The sequence below is a fragment of the Syngnathoides biaculeatus genome, chromosome 14 (genome assembly GCF_019802595.1).
Source record: "Syngnathoides biaculeatus isolate LvHL_M chromosome 14, ASM1980259v1, whole genome shotgun sequence".
In the NCBI taxonomy this organism is placed as follows: Eukaryota; Metazoa; Chordata; class Actinopteri; order Syngnathiformes; family Syngnathidae; genus Syngnathoides; species Syngnathoides biaculeatus.
The window spans coordinates 11,143,336-11,155,600 of NC_084653.1; the positions used below are offsets into that span (position 1 = coordinate 11,143,336).

The 12,265-nt window shown below is 39.0% G+C and overlaps 1 protein-coding gene across 1 annotated transcript in view; it reads right to left on the minus strand.

The window, feature by feature from the left end:
• The window catches only part of agps (alkylglycerone phosphate synthase), a 30,074-nt gene that overhangs the window by 10,695 nt on the left and 7,114 nt on the right, over positions 1-12,265 (minus strand). Inside the window, exons 6-16 of the mRNA XM_061842201.1 lie at positions 11,535-11,606; positions 11,229-11,308; positions 10,175-10,255; positions 9,220-9,345; positions 8,927-9,035; positions 6,008-6,135; positions 5,442-5,493; positions 4,156-4,232; positions 3,956-4,068; positions 1,415-1,484; positions 755-816 (exon numbers count right to left, since the gene is read on the minus strand). Coding sequence (XP_061698185.1) covers positions 755-816; positions 1,415-1,484; positions 3,956-4,068; positions 4,156-4,232; positions 5,442-5,493; positions 6,008-6,135; positions 8,927-9,035; positions 9,220-9,345; positions 10,175-10,255; positions 11,229-11,308; positions 11,535-11,606 — 970 coding nt within the window. The remainder of the gene's footprint in view (positions 1-754; positions 817-1,414; positions 1,485-3,955; positions 4,069-4,155; positions 4,233-5,441; positions 5,494-6,007; positions 6,136-8,926; positions 9,036-9,219; positions 9,346-10,174; positions 10,256-11,228; positions 11,309-11,534; positions 11,607-12,265) is intronic.

Genomic DNA, 12,265 nt, shown 5'->3' on the forward strand with positions numbered 1-12,265 from the left:
ACAAAAAGGGGTACGAGGAAGTGTATTTGAACATGGAGACCACTGTGAGGGAGGTTCCCAGTAGTGTGGAAATGGCCGCCAGCATATGCAGCCGTGCGAGGACTGTCTAATGAGCCGAGATCCTGCGCTCGCCTCGGCTGCTTGCTTTCTCCGTTTCTGCCGTCACGCGTGTTACACAACGAGGGGCGACAAAGGCAACTACGATGAAATGGAGCGCACCGCAGTCGGCTGAGACTTAAACCTGCGGCTCATGTTTGGTTTAAGCGCATGGGTTGAAGTACAATGGAACAATTTGCTCCGACTTCTGCTCCTGTGTAGGACATCATTAAACATCTCAGCAAACCTCTGGAGATTTCCCTATTTTGCAATCTGAACAAATCAGACCTCAATAGGCATCGAGAAACTATTTACAATCATGGTTAGCACTTCCACTGTGTTCAGCGGGTGTTCGGTTTTCGCAGATCCCAACGTAAGGCTTTGGGGTTACAATTGGCACTCACTGAACTAGTTTGCACAGCTGTGTAAGAGTACGTCACGCAGCAAGAAGAAGGATATCTTAGCGCTGTTTTACATTGAAGGCCAATTACTTTTTTTCCTCCAAATATTAATGTAATGACAACCTCATTAGAGTATTAGCATAAAAACAACTTTGGCAATGGAAGACCCCCTTTATTGAATGTCTTGATTGAAGTAGCAGTGCCGACTATTTAAATGCGACGTTTCGTGCAAAAAAATCCCCACCACCATTATTTACCTGTCCCAGGGCACAGAGGTCTCAAAGGACTCCCCTATCACATAGTAGTCCATCCCCAAGTCCTGTCCAGGGAAGAACATCAACATTATACACTACTGAGGTAGGGCATAAAAGATATGCTTCAACTAAACTTCACTTCACTTCACTAAAATGTGTAGTGGGTTGGGAATAGAGAAAAGGAGGATGCCATTGAATATTCATGCAGATACATTTTCGTGGGTTTTGTTGTCCTAATGGCAAATATGAGGCATACTGGTGCCCTAGCTATCCACCCATCCACCAACTCATCTATCATTATTCTTCTATTTATCCATCTATCACTCAACTATCCATCCTTCTTTTCCCTCTCTTGTCTTTCCCTCTCCTTTAATTTTTCAAAGACTAACAATGTATTCCAATTGTGGATTAGACTTTAAACGCTACATGGGGATTGGTTTAAAGGGTTTGGGTTGTAAATACTCAAAATTTACACCTGGGAGGTGGGAAAATGTCTGACAATAAGTATGACCACATCAAATCAAGAGCCTAGAGGTCACATTTTGCAGGCTCCTTGTGTTCCTCACTAGACTATCTTCTGTCAGAAGCCCAGCCCAGCTGTCCATCAGCTCAGCCAGCGTGTTTAAAAAAAAAAAAAAAAAAAAAAAAAGAATGGTCACCCACCCGGAGGTAAGCGATGACAAAGGTCAACATGTAGCCCCTTTGCCCATTGTCCTCTCCGGCTGCCAGACCTCTGGAAAAAAGATAACAGGGTTAATATTCAACAGTGGCTTCTTTGTGAGCCGCTGTTGTAGCAGCTGCCGTGCGAGCCTGTCAATCTAACAATGTGCAGATCAATGGGGCCGCACTGTGTGCGCCGCCGCAGGTCAGCTGCACATCCATCACCTGCGGTGTGTAATCAAATTTTCATCTAGCACCTAAACTAATCAGGCCAAGCTCATTAGAAAATCGCTATATCGATTCATGCTGTTTCCCAACACCAGAGGAAAATATCCCTCAAAGAGGTGCACTTATCCATCACTGGCACTTGATTGTCTTTTACTGGAAATAATGCAATAAAGCAGTGGATCCTCTGTGCTCCTGCCAACTTTCTCATGATGCAATTGTTGCTTATCAAAAGGTCAGTCTTCCAGCTCAGCTAATAGTGACCTAATAGTCAAACTATCAATAAACCATATTGTCCCACCTGCTTCTTCAAAAAAAAATTATACACAAACTACTGTTCTAAAACTCTAATTTATTTCAGTTCCACGATGCAGGGGTTAAATAACGCTAACTTGGATTTTATTTTATTTTATTATTTTTTTTTGCCAATGTGCCCAATGGTGTAGAATCATCAAGGTGATGTGTTTCCAATACGGCTGTCAATGTTACTGCGACTACTTTGGAGGTTGATTGAAATTATGTATCATGTAAAAATCAAGACATTTAATGCACTTTTATTTACTTCTTGTGGGGGCTGACACAAAACCTCTGCTCATGTGTCGCAGGGTATTTTATCGACAAAGTATTAGTTTATTGCAAGCAAAAGAGAAGCGCAACTCGGGTGAGACATCCACTTACCAAACAAATGGGAACTAAATTCGATAAATCAAGATTAATGAAAGAAAACTGGGCAATTAATTAAAGATGGAAAAAAAACAATAGCCTCTTGTACTGTATTTTCCGCACCATAAGGCTCACTGCATTATAAGGCGCACCTTCAATGCATGGCCTATACTAAAACTTTTTTTCATATATAAGGCGCACCGCATTATAAGGCGCAGAGATTAGATGCTACAGTAGAGGCTGGGGTTACATTAAGACTCCATTAGATGAAGCTGCACTAAAGACTAGTGATAGTGATCCATATAAATAAGGCGCGTCGGATTATAAAGCGCACCATCAGTTTTTGAGAAAATTAAAGGCTTTTAGGTCCGCCTTATAGTGCGGAAAATACGGTAATAGTTATGAGCTATTTAAATTGTTCTTATTTCATTGCTTTATTTGTCCTTTTAAAAATAAATTGCATTTGAAATGGGGGTTGAATAATTATGAGTATTGAATATACTATAGGAGTTGTTTAACGTAGACCCGTTTCAACAATAATATACATATGATCTAATAGCTCTCTTGCAGTGTGAATTAAAGTGAGTGGTAGCTTTCTTGCACCTGTTTTGCAAAAATGTAACTAATATGTGGCCATTGAATCCATACTCCATTTTTAGTATCTCTTAATAATTTTACTGTTGCATTCACAGAATACATGCAAAAATGTCTCGCACTGTGGCATGACATAACTTTAACTGAATGTTTCAAATTGGCCTAAATCCTCTGTGGAGCATCCTAGGGATCCTGATGTGTAACTGATTCCCCACCCCACCCCCAAAGACCTAATTGATCAGCACCCACAAAGGCGGGCCTGGCAGGAGGACATCCACGGGTGATCCATCACCACAAACTAAGACAAACAACTGAGCACAACACCGAGCCCAAGTCGTCCTTTTCGTCGTTACTTCTACTTATGCCTGGTGAAGTTAAGTGAGGAGAGTGATTTCTTTTGAGGGTTGAACAACCAGAGATGTTTGTGTACTGCTGTTCTTCTGACGTATGAAGGAATCACAGGACCAAAGGGAAAAGAAAGAAATGGAATGACAAAAAAAATCTGTGTTACAAAAATGAGCCTCAACTCAACTGAAGTAACCGCGGTCATTTGCACAAAGTAGAGAGAATATCTGTCTCTGAGTGTTGCTGTATGTATGCTCTGTATGTGTTGCTGCTCCCAAGATGCTAGAACAGCAGCTGTTTAAATGATTCTAACTACCATAACATCCAAGCTAATTTCTGTTAGCCTGTCTGTGGCGCATCGCATTATATGTTGGCATTATCAAGAATGGAGGCTTTCATGATCCGCACTTACATGGTTTGGTTAATCATTTTGGTGTTTAAATCCAAAATATTTTTATTTTGTTTTATGGTTCACTTCAACTGAATGTTAAAAGAGCTTGAAGAGAGCACAATTAAACTCTTATTTGGAGAACAGTGTGTAAGAGAGAGAGAGAGAACAGGTGGTGAGAAATTGTTGCATTTAAAGCACAAAAATGTGTTTTTTTAAATGACCCTCTATCTCTCTACATTGGAGTGTAGGTCTAAAATGTATCCCTGCAATGAACAGGGTAGCTCCTTCCTTTGCAGTGGAATAGAGAAAAGGAGGAAAGTACTGACCCAAACATTGCGGCAATGTCATAAACTTGCTTCTCGTGCTGCAGGACTTTCTCTCGATCTCCCTCGAACAGCAGGGTAGCCACGCACAAGCGGTTCTGGTCGAAGCCTTTGAACTGAGGATTTAAGAGGCCGAGGTTCATTTTTCATTGGAAACATTTGTAGAGTGCCTCAGAAACTGAGCGCTTGTGCTTGTGTTTTACCTTGGTGATGTACAGTTTCTTTAGACCGTCCAGAAATGAGGTGAAAAGTGACGACACTTGAGGCTTGAGGGCGTGACCTGTAGACACCAGTAAAAGGTTAGCCATAAAGATGTAGACAGCAAGGAGGATTTAGTTTCAAACATTAGTCATAGTCCGATGCGTGCACCTTCCAGGAATCACCGAGAGCTACCAGTCAAGATATATTTGGACTCTCAAAACAAAAAATGAGGAAAAATATACTGCAACATTTGCATAACTTGACAACGGGCCGGTGGTTGCTGGTGACAGGGACTATAAATCAAAGTTTTCTGAAGGGAAGCGGAGTTGACGCAGCAATATCAGTCTTCTTCATACACTTTTTTTTTAAATTCCTGATAGAACACACAAAAAGTGCCTGTGGACAAGCAAAATGAAGGCCTGGGGCTGACGGTACGGCTATCAATTAAGTCACGTGTGATGTCGCGGAGACTTTACAGTTCATTTATTTCTCCCCGTCCATGCTGCACTCTCTTCATCACTTAGCGGTCTAATTTTGTCCACTTCAGGGTCTTAACTTCTGTCAGGAACTTCGCACTCTTTAATTAATAACACAACATTCAATGAGACATCACACCCAGCCTGTGGATGATTTTGCTCTTAATTCCCTCCATCCTTTGTTCTGAGCTCCACACTTCCGCAAATAAAAGCTCAGTGATTGTGACAACAGTCTCATTTTTCATCTTGAATGCGTAGACAGGCAGGACTAAATTACTTGTGTGCTCCCAATCGGAGGATTTGTGAACGTATCAATTGGTCGTACTCAACATGAATAAAAGTGTGAAAGAAGTCACTAATAAGCCGGTGAATGTCTCAAGGAGCCATGAGTTTTAGTTATTAGTGGGAAACCTGGAAGCTTCATCTAGCTTGCTTAATGCTCAGAGGTGCCTACTTGGTGAAAAGCGAAAATCTAGGCAAAATAATGAGATCCCTAGAGGCTGGGGGAGTTTTACTAAGATCTCTGGTGATGCCAGATGCAGTGGCCAGACCTTAAGGAACAGCATCATAAAACTTCAATGGAACAACTACTTCACTTGGTCAGAGTGCCATTTTTTTTTTTTTTTTTTATAAATCTCATTGCCGCTTATCTACAGGTGAAATAAAAATACAGCCGATGCCATTCATTGATTGAATATAATAAAAAGATTATGTTGCCGGTTTCAATCACAGATTGGATTTTTTTAAAATATTAAAAACAGGAGTTAAGGTTATTTGCACACCCTCCCTTAAAAGGGTCCAACAGAACTTACCAAATTTAAACTGTTCATTATCCATAAGTCGAATAGATGCAGGAGCACATCTCTAAAATAACAACAGACAAAAGGAATGATAAAGGAATTGAAAATCAATATCATTTCACATTAAAAAAAAAAATAAAATCATGAAACAAAAAAGATCTTGCAACAGTCAGACATATACTTTTTTGTTTGATAGTCTGGATAAATCTACTGTAATTTATTTGTAAGATTTTAATTGATTGATAAAATCTCAGCCAGCATGTAATTAAAAAATGCTAAATAAACAAAATATGACAAAAACAACCTTAAAAATCCATGATTAGTTGAGTTCTGATTCAAATATTGTGTAAACTCATTGGGTATAAACTTGGGTATACATTTGTGTTTGTAAAATTGCAATTTTATGAATTTATATTTTTCTTTCAAAGTAGGTTTTACATGGTCAGAGTAGAAATTACAAATAAAAGTGATATTTAAATGTGTGTAAATCCACTGAAAATGTGATGAATTTAAGTGGGAAGACAAACATTTAGTAGTAGTAGTAGTAGTTGTTGTTTAGTTCACTAGTGTAAAGTGACCTGTTTGGCAACTTCTCGAAGACAAGCGACACCCTTCTCAAAATTGGGGAACACCACCGAGCCGTATTTCTGATACTCTGGCATGGGCCGAATCTTCATTGTCACCTCAGTGACCACACCCAGGGTTCCTGTACAAAAGAAAGTCACAGAGAGAATGAAAGGACAACAGAGTTATTTATATGAACGTTGTGCTCTTTAAAGCTTTTTTTGTTTGTTTTTTAACAGGGATCTGGTAAATGTCCTGAGGGTCCCTGTGGTGACCTTTGTCTCACATTTCACCAATGGTGAGGAAGGGGGGGGGGGGGGCAACAAAGATTTATCAGTGAGGAGCGTGAGGAAATAAAGCACGGCTCTCTCAAAGGGAGGGAAGCCCAGAGCAGCAGCACATATACAGATACAACTAAACCTTTGACCCACCTTATGAGCCCAAAAACTTTTCATTACTTGTTCCACAAGAAAAGAAGCCACTGTGCACGCTTGATAACGCGAGTGTATGAACTATTGCGGCAATAATACTTTCAAGAAGCACACAGAGAATCAGGTATGCAAAATGTTGGACGAATCAACATTTTGGGCTCAGTATTTGTTGGAAGAACTGTTGTTGCCAGAATACAGCAAGTTTAGTCATGCTCATTCCACATTGGCTCTCTTAGTCCCGTAGCAAAAGCAACCACACTTCTGAGGTAGTGTGTGACATTGTGGACACAATACAAGGGCGTAGCTGCACAAGTGGAGGAGTGTGAACAATACTCATTTTTGGATGGATTTGAAATACCAAATGTGACAAATAAGATTGTGTTCGTGATTTGTCACACTGCCATCTTCTGATTATCTTAAAGCAAGCCTGGAACCTAATGATCACTTTCTTTTTTCAGGCTAAAAATGATTAGAGCTGTTATGAAAGATGCAGCAACACTAAAAAAAGGTAAATTCTTTGCTGAAGGCTGTTTTCAGAAATGAGAAAACATTTACATTCAACGTATTCCTACGATGGTAAAAAAAAAAAAACACTAGCATTGCAAATGAAAATTTCCTAATAAACTCAAGCTGAAATCTCTCATTATGTACCACAAGCAGTTATTTTGGACAAATGTTCCGTTGCTAGTAGCAACTGTTGCAGGCATAGTTCAATTGCAGATAAAGAAGTGTACTGTCCTCAGACAAATAAAAAAAAAAAAGATCACAGCAGTCTGTCAGTATTAAATGACAAGTTTCTTTGTTATATCTCAGGGGTTCTTCTTAATTTTATACTGGTGAATTTTGGACTCTGAATATAATTGCTACTCTCTTTACAATAATCATGTGTAAAAGTCAAGATGACTCTCTGATCACATGTAAGGAGTTCAGCAGTTAATAAAATGCTGTGCATTGCTACAGGCAGCTTCTTGACTAACACACACTCCTGTTAGATGAGCTTCCTCAGCCTATTAAGGCCTTTAATGAAGTCTCAAATGTGACAATACCAGACACAGGCTGCTCCCCAGTGGCTCAATGCTAAGCATGCAGCCAATTTACTCAAGACCCCCATCCTCCTCCCTATATGGCTTTCATTAGGGAGGGAGGAGAGAGGGAGAGACGAGGTGCTCGTGTGCAGATCAAATCATTTTTACTGATGATTAGCACAATTACTGTCAGAAAAAATCCAAAATGATGTGTTGTTTACAACAATGTCCCTTGAGAGGCAACCGGGATATAAATAATCTGTTCCATAGTACTGTAATTAATTACACATAGCAGAGAACCTCCATTTTTCGCAGGTCATATGTTCTTGAGCTACCCACAAGAAGTGAGAATCATTTTCTTTTATGTAGCTTTACCCCTCCACATGATTGAAACAAATTAAAACTTGAGCTTTTTAGAGACTAAAATCTATTTCAACACAAAAAGACAAACTGCAATCATAAACTGTCAAGCATGCTCTATGCATTGTAATGTCTGTGTACATGCCTTTGCCTTTAAGAGGCGGGGCCAAGGGGTGGTGGTGCTGTTGTCGAAAAGCTGCATGCTTAGTCACCTTCTTACAAGGGTTGTACTGTTCTCCCGGAGTTCAATATATGGCTGAAAAGTGCAAAGGCAACTAACTACTCTTCTGCCCCACATACAAAGGCATTATAGTATAGGGAATCCTGCATATTTGTGGTTTGGCATTTTGAAATTCAGACAGTCACTGAGAATTTTTGGAACCTATTCTGAGCTACTCATTGAAAAACTCATTTGTTTTTGTGCTCAGTTCACATCAGCAAAGTCTTGCTTTGTACCCATCATCTTGCATTTTGGTGTCAAGGAACTATATTGAAGCGACCTGAGGGGCTTACTAACTAGACTAACGCAGTATTTTTCCGCCATCCTCTGGCATCTTGCTGTTAAAGGGTGTTGAATGACATTTTGATGCCTAGCAACTATGTTGAAGGGAGTTGAGGAACTTTGTTTAGACAAAAGCAGTGCTTTGCCGCTATTTTGTGGCAAATATAGAAAAAAATATAAACTTTTTAGGAGAGTGATCAATTACTGTAAGATTTTTGCAATTCACAGCAGGGCTAAAGGTAACCTGGTTCAGTGTACTGTTAAAGTCAATTAAAAAAAAAGAAATATATGAAAGTATATTAATGCGGTTAAAGGTTGAGGGAAAGTGAATTTTAATTGGACTTAATTAGCAGAGTAGAGTTGAAGGTTTTTGTGCAAGGCAACGACATCAATGTTAGTTTTGATGATATGTGCCACGAGGATATTGTCGATAGTTGTACTGCAATGAAGCAGCTCAGTCAGGGACAGTCGGGTCAAGGACGGGGCACTGGAGACGTGTGGGTAAGCATCAGAATAACCCTCATGTTGCCACTTTATCTTACAGACATGACTAGACACAGCTGCAAATGTGCCCAAATGGCCTTACAGCACAATGAAATAAAAACATGAGCAGACCTTCAGATCCCATGATGAAGTGGTGAACGTCTGGCCCTGTAGACATACGGGGGCCCTGACAGCTCTTTTCAATTACCCCACGTGGAGTCACCATCTTAACGTGGACAACCTATTCCCATCAGGGGAAGCAAAAAGAAGAACATGTTGTGGTTAGATGGAAATATGTTTTCCCCTTTTTGGTTTTGCAAATTACAACCATAACTCCACGCGATGTTGTGTTGTCTGTATTTTCGGGAAAGTGAGTGAAAATGTTTCGTAAATTGTTTCAGTTCTGTGAAGAGACGAGCACATACCAGGTCCTCGATGTTGCCATAGATGTTCTTCTTCATGCCTGAGGCCCTGGTTGCCACCCACCCCCCTACGGAGCTGAACTCCATGGAGTCCGGCTCGTGGCCGGTGCAGTAGCCGCTCTCATTAAGCTGAAAATCACAAAAGGAAGCTGCTAAAAGTACAATCACGTTTGTTTGGATGTTAAAGTATATTTAAATACAAAACCTTTACTATTATTGTTATTGCCGATGGCTTAGATTCAGGTTGCTGTCATATATTTGAAAAATATGCTGCAACTTTATACAGTATTATACTAAATTAATTTAATTCAAATATTGAAAGCAAAACTAGACAATTTTTTTTACAAGTTCTAATATAAAATAGCAGTAAATTTAAAAAACTTAGTTCTGTCATTTAAAAACTCTTAAAGAAGACAATGTGAAATTTAATGTATGAATAATGAATACTGATTGAATTTCAAATTTTTATTGATTTTCATGTAACCTCTTACTTACATAACATTTCAAACACTGAAATCATTTTTAATTCTCTGAAAATTATGGACATGTACAGTGCAGTAGAAGTTAGTGCCTTCATTATCATCAGTCATTGATGTTTCAGGACAAATTACACCATTCTACTGCAATCCAGCGTGCCATGTGGTATCCATTTTGTGTACGGTTTAAATAACCAAATGTGGTTCCTTGCCGAGTCACAACAAGCGCTTACGTGTCACTGCTGTGTGGGATGAGGAACATTAGTAAATGCCCTACAACGTCCACAAGAGGGCCTCAAAACAAAATATATCATGGCTTTTTTTTTTTTTCGAAAATTGGATAATTACAAGTTTGTAAAGTACTGCATCAAAGTGGGCCAGACTGTAGGCATAGTGCCTGCAATAGATCAAACTCATGCAATGTGACGCATCAAGTAACTTTTTCTCTTGTTTTTAAGCAATCTAAACATGACTGCACTCACCTGCCTCTCCAAATCCTGACCAATGATGCCAGCTTCCAAGTGGGCAGTTAAATTTTTCTCATCAATCCACAGAATTCGGTTCTGAATTTGAAAAAAAAAATAAAATAAACGGGAATTTTTAACTGTAAAGCCGTTAATAATAGTACAGGCTTAGCGCCGCCATGCCCTTGTGTGTGAGATAAACATACACAGCAAGGCCAAAACACTCAATTTCCCAAGGTTAAACTCAATTTAATATCTAATTTAAAATATGCGTCTCTTATTTAGACCACTGAGCACTGGGCTCTAGGCAGCCTGCATGGGGTCACTGCGCCCCCCCAGGTGCCATCAATTACACTGCAGTGGTAATAAAGTTTATGTTCCTGGTTCACACACACCCGAGCCACCTCACCTCCAACCTCTGACCTCAGCAACAAACCGCTGCTGGGACAGCAGCGTATTTATCATTTTCACACAGTTCAAAGGACAACACTGTACTGCAGATTTACTGTTTTATATTTGGTGGTAAAAAGGAAATATTATTGTGTTTATGTGAGAGAGCTCTATTTACATTAACATTAATGAATATTTGTGTTATGCTACTGGTATGTTATTGGATTTATTGAACAGAGTTGTTTTGCCATTAAGTTTAATATTGTGTTCTGTTGCTTAAAGGAAAACATGGGAATGGCTTTGAATTAGTTATTTTTTAAATAATACTAATAGAAGTGTTCATTTAATTCCAACAGCATCTTTGGAAAACAGTAAACAGGGGATTCATAATTCAAGCATCAGTTTTGATTTGTTTTTTTAATGAGCGAAAAGAAAACATCTTAAACACTATAATAACGGTTGCAAAGTAAATTCTGCCTTTGGATAAACTGTACAAAAATATTTCATGAAAGATGGCAATGTCGAAAACACACCAAAAATAATGTGTTAAAAGTATAAAATAATGTGTTAAAAGTATAAGGGCTCATAATTACAGTATGCATACTTGTATGTATGTCAAGACATTTTGAAGGACTTTGTTATTGTAATGCAGGTATTTAGCCACTTACTGTACAGAACATACCATCTGAGAGGTGTCCAGAGAGACAATACTCCGCATTTCATCTGTAGGACACTCGAGAGCACTGGAAACGCTTGTGCCTCCTTTTTGAGATAGACAAAAAAAGAAAAAAAGCTAGTTGACTGAAACACTCAAATGTTAAAAAAAACATTTAAATGAAAGCTTCCTAAATTAATGATTTTTTAAGTGGTAGGAGCGGAAAGTTTAAAAAAAACCCTGTACAATTACTTTAAAATTAAAGTACATATGTGTTATAATGTATTTCATTTCTATCTGCTCAACAGGTTGACTGGTCCGTTGAAAACTCACCTCCGTACGGTATTAAACAAACATTGTGTTTGCATGCCAGTTCCACAAGTTTCACTACATCACTGTGGCAGTCTGCAAAGACACAAGACTTCATCTTCAAAATTGAGGTCATCATGATAGATACATATTACCAATTTAACCTCCTCGATTTCAAATATAAATTAAGTCTCAAAGGACATTCTAAAACAAATGAAATATGATAGAGGTGATAAATTGTGTTTTTTATATTGGCAGGGCCATTAGAGAAGGAAAGAACAGAAGAACAGGGTGTGTATTCATTTGCCAGAGGCTTTTCTCAGGTGGAGTGTGACTGCATGAAGTGGTGCTCTTTTTGGTGAGATGAACCGAATCAATACAAATGTGTTGCAGCCAATAACAGAGCCCACATCAGGTCACTGTTAGTGCGTGTGTGTGGGGGGGGGACGCACTTAAACAAAGTTAAGTGTTTTTGGCAGCAGCGAAGAATGCCTGAATCATGCTACGGCCTGCTGGCTGACAGTCATGAGACACAGCTGCTTATAAAATTAACATTTTAACTAAATTAACCTAACTCAAAATAAACAGCTTGGCTTGGAGGCACACCATATGATGTACGCAAAGTCTTGTCTTGAATATTTGTTCCTAATAATGAAATAACTTCTGGAATCAATGAGTGCTATCATCTAGCATAGTAACTATTAATGAAGTGCATATTACTGTATAAATCAGAAGATTTATTTGCAAGATACAAA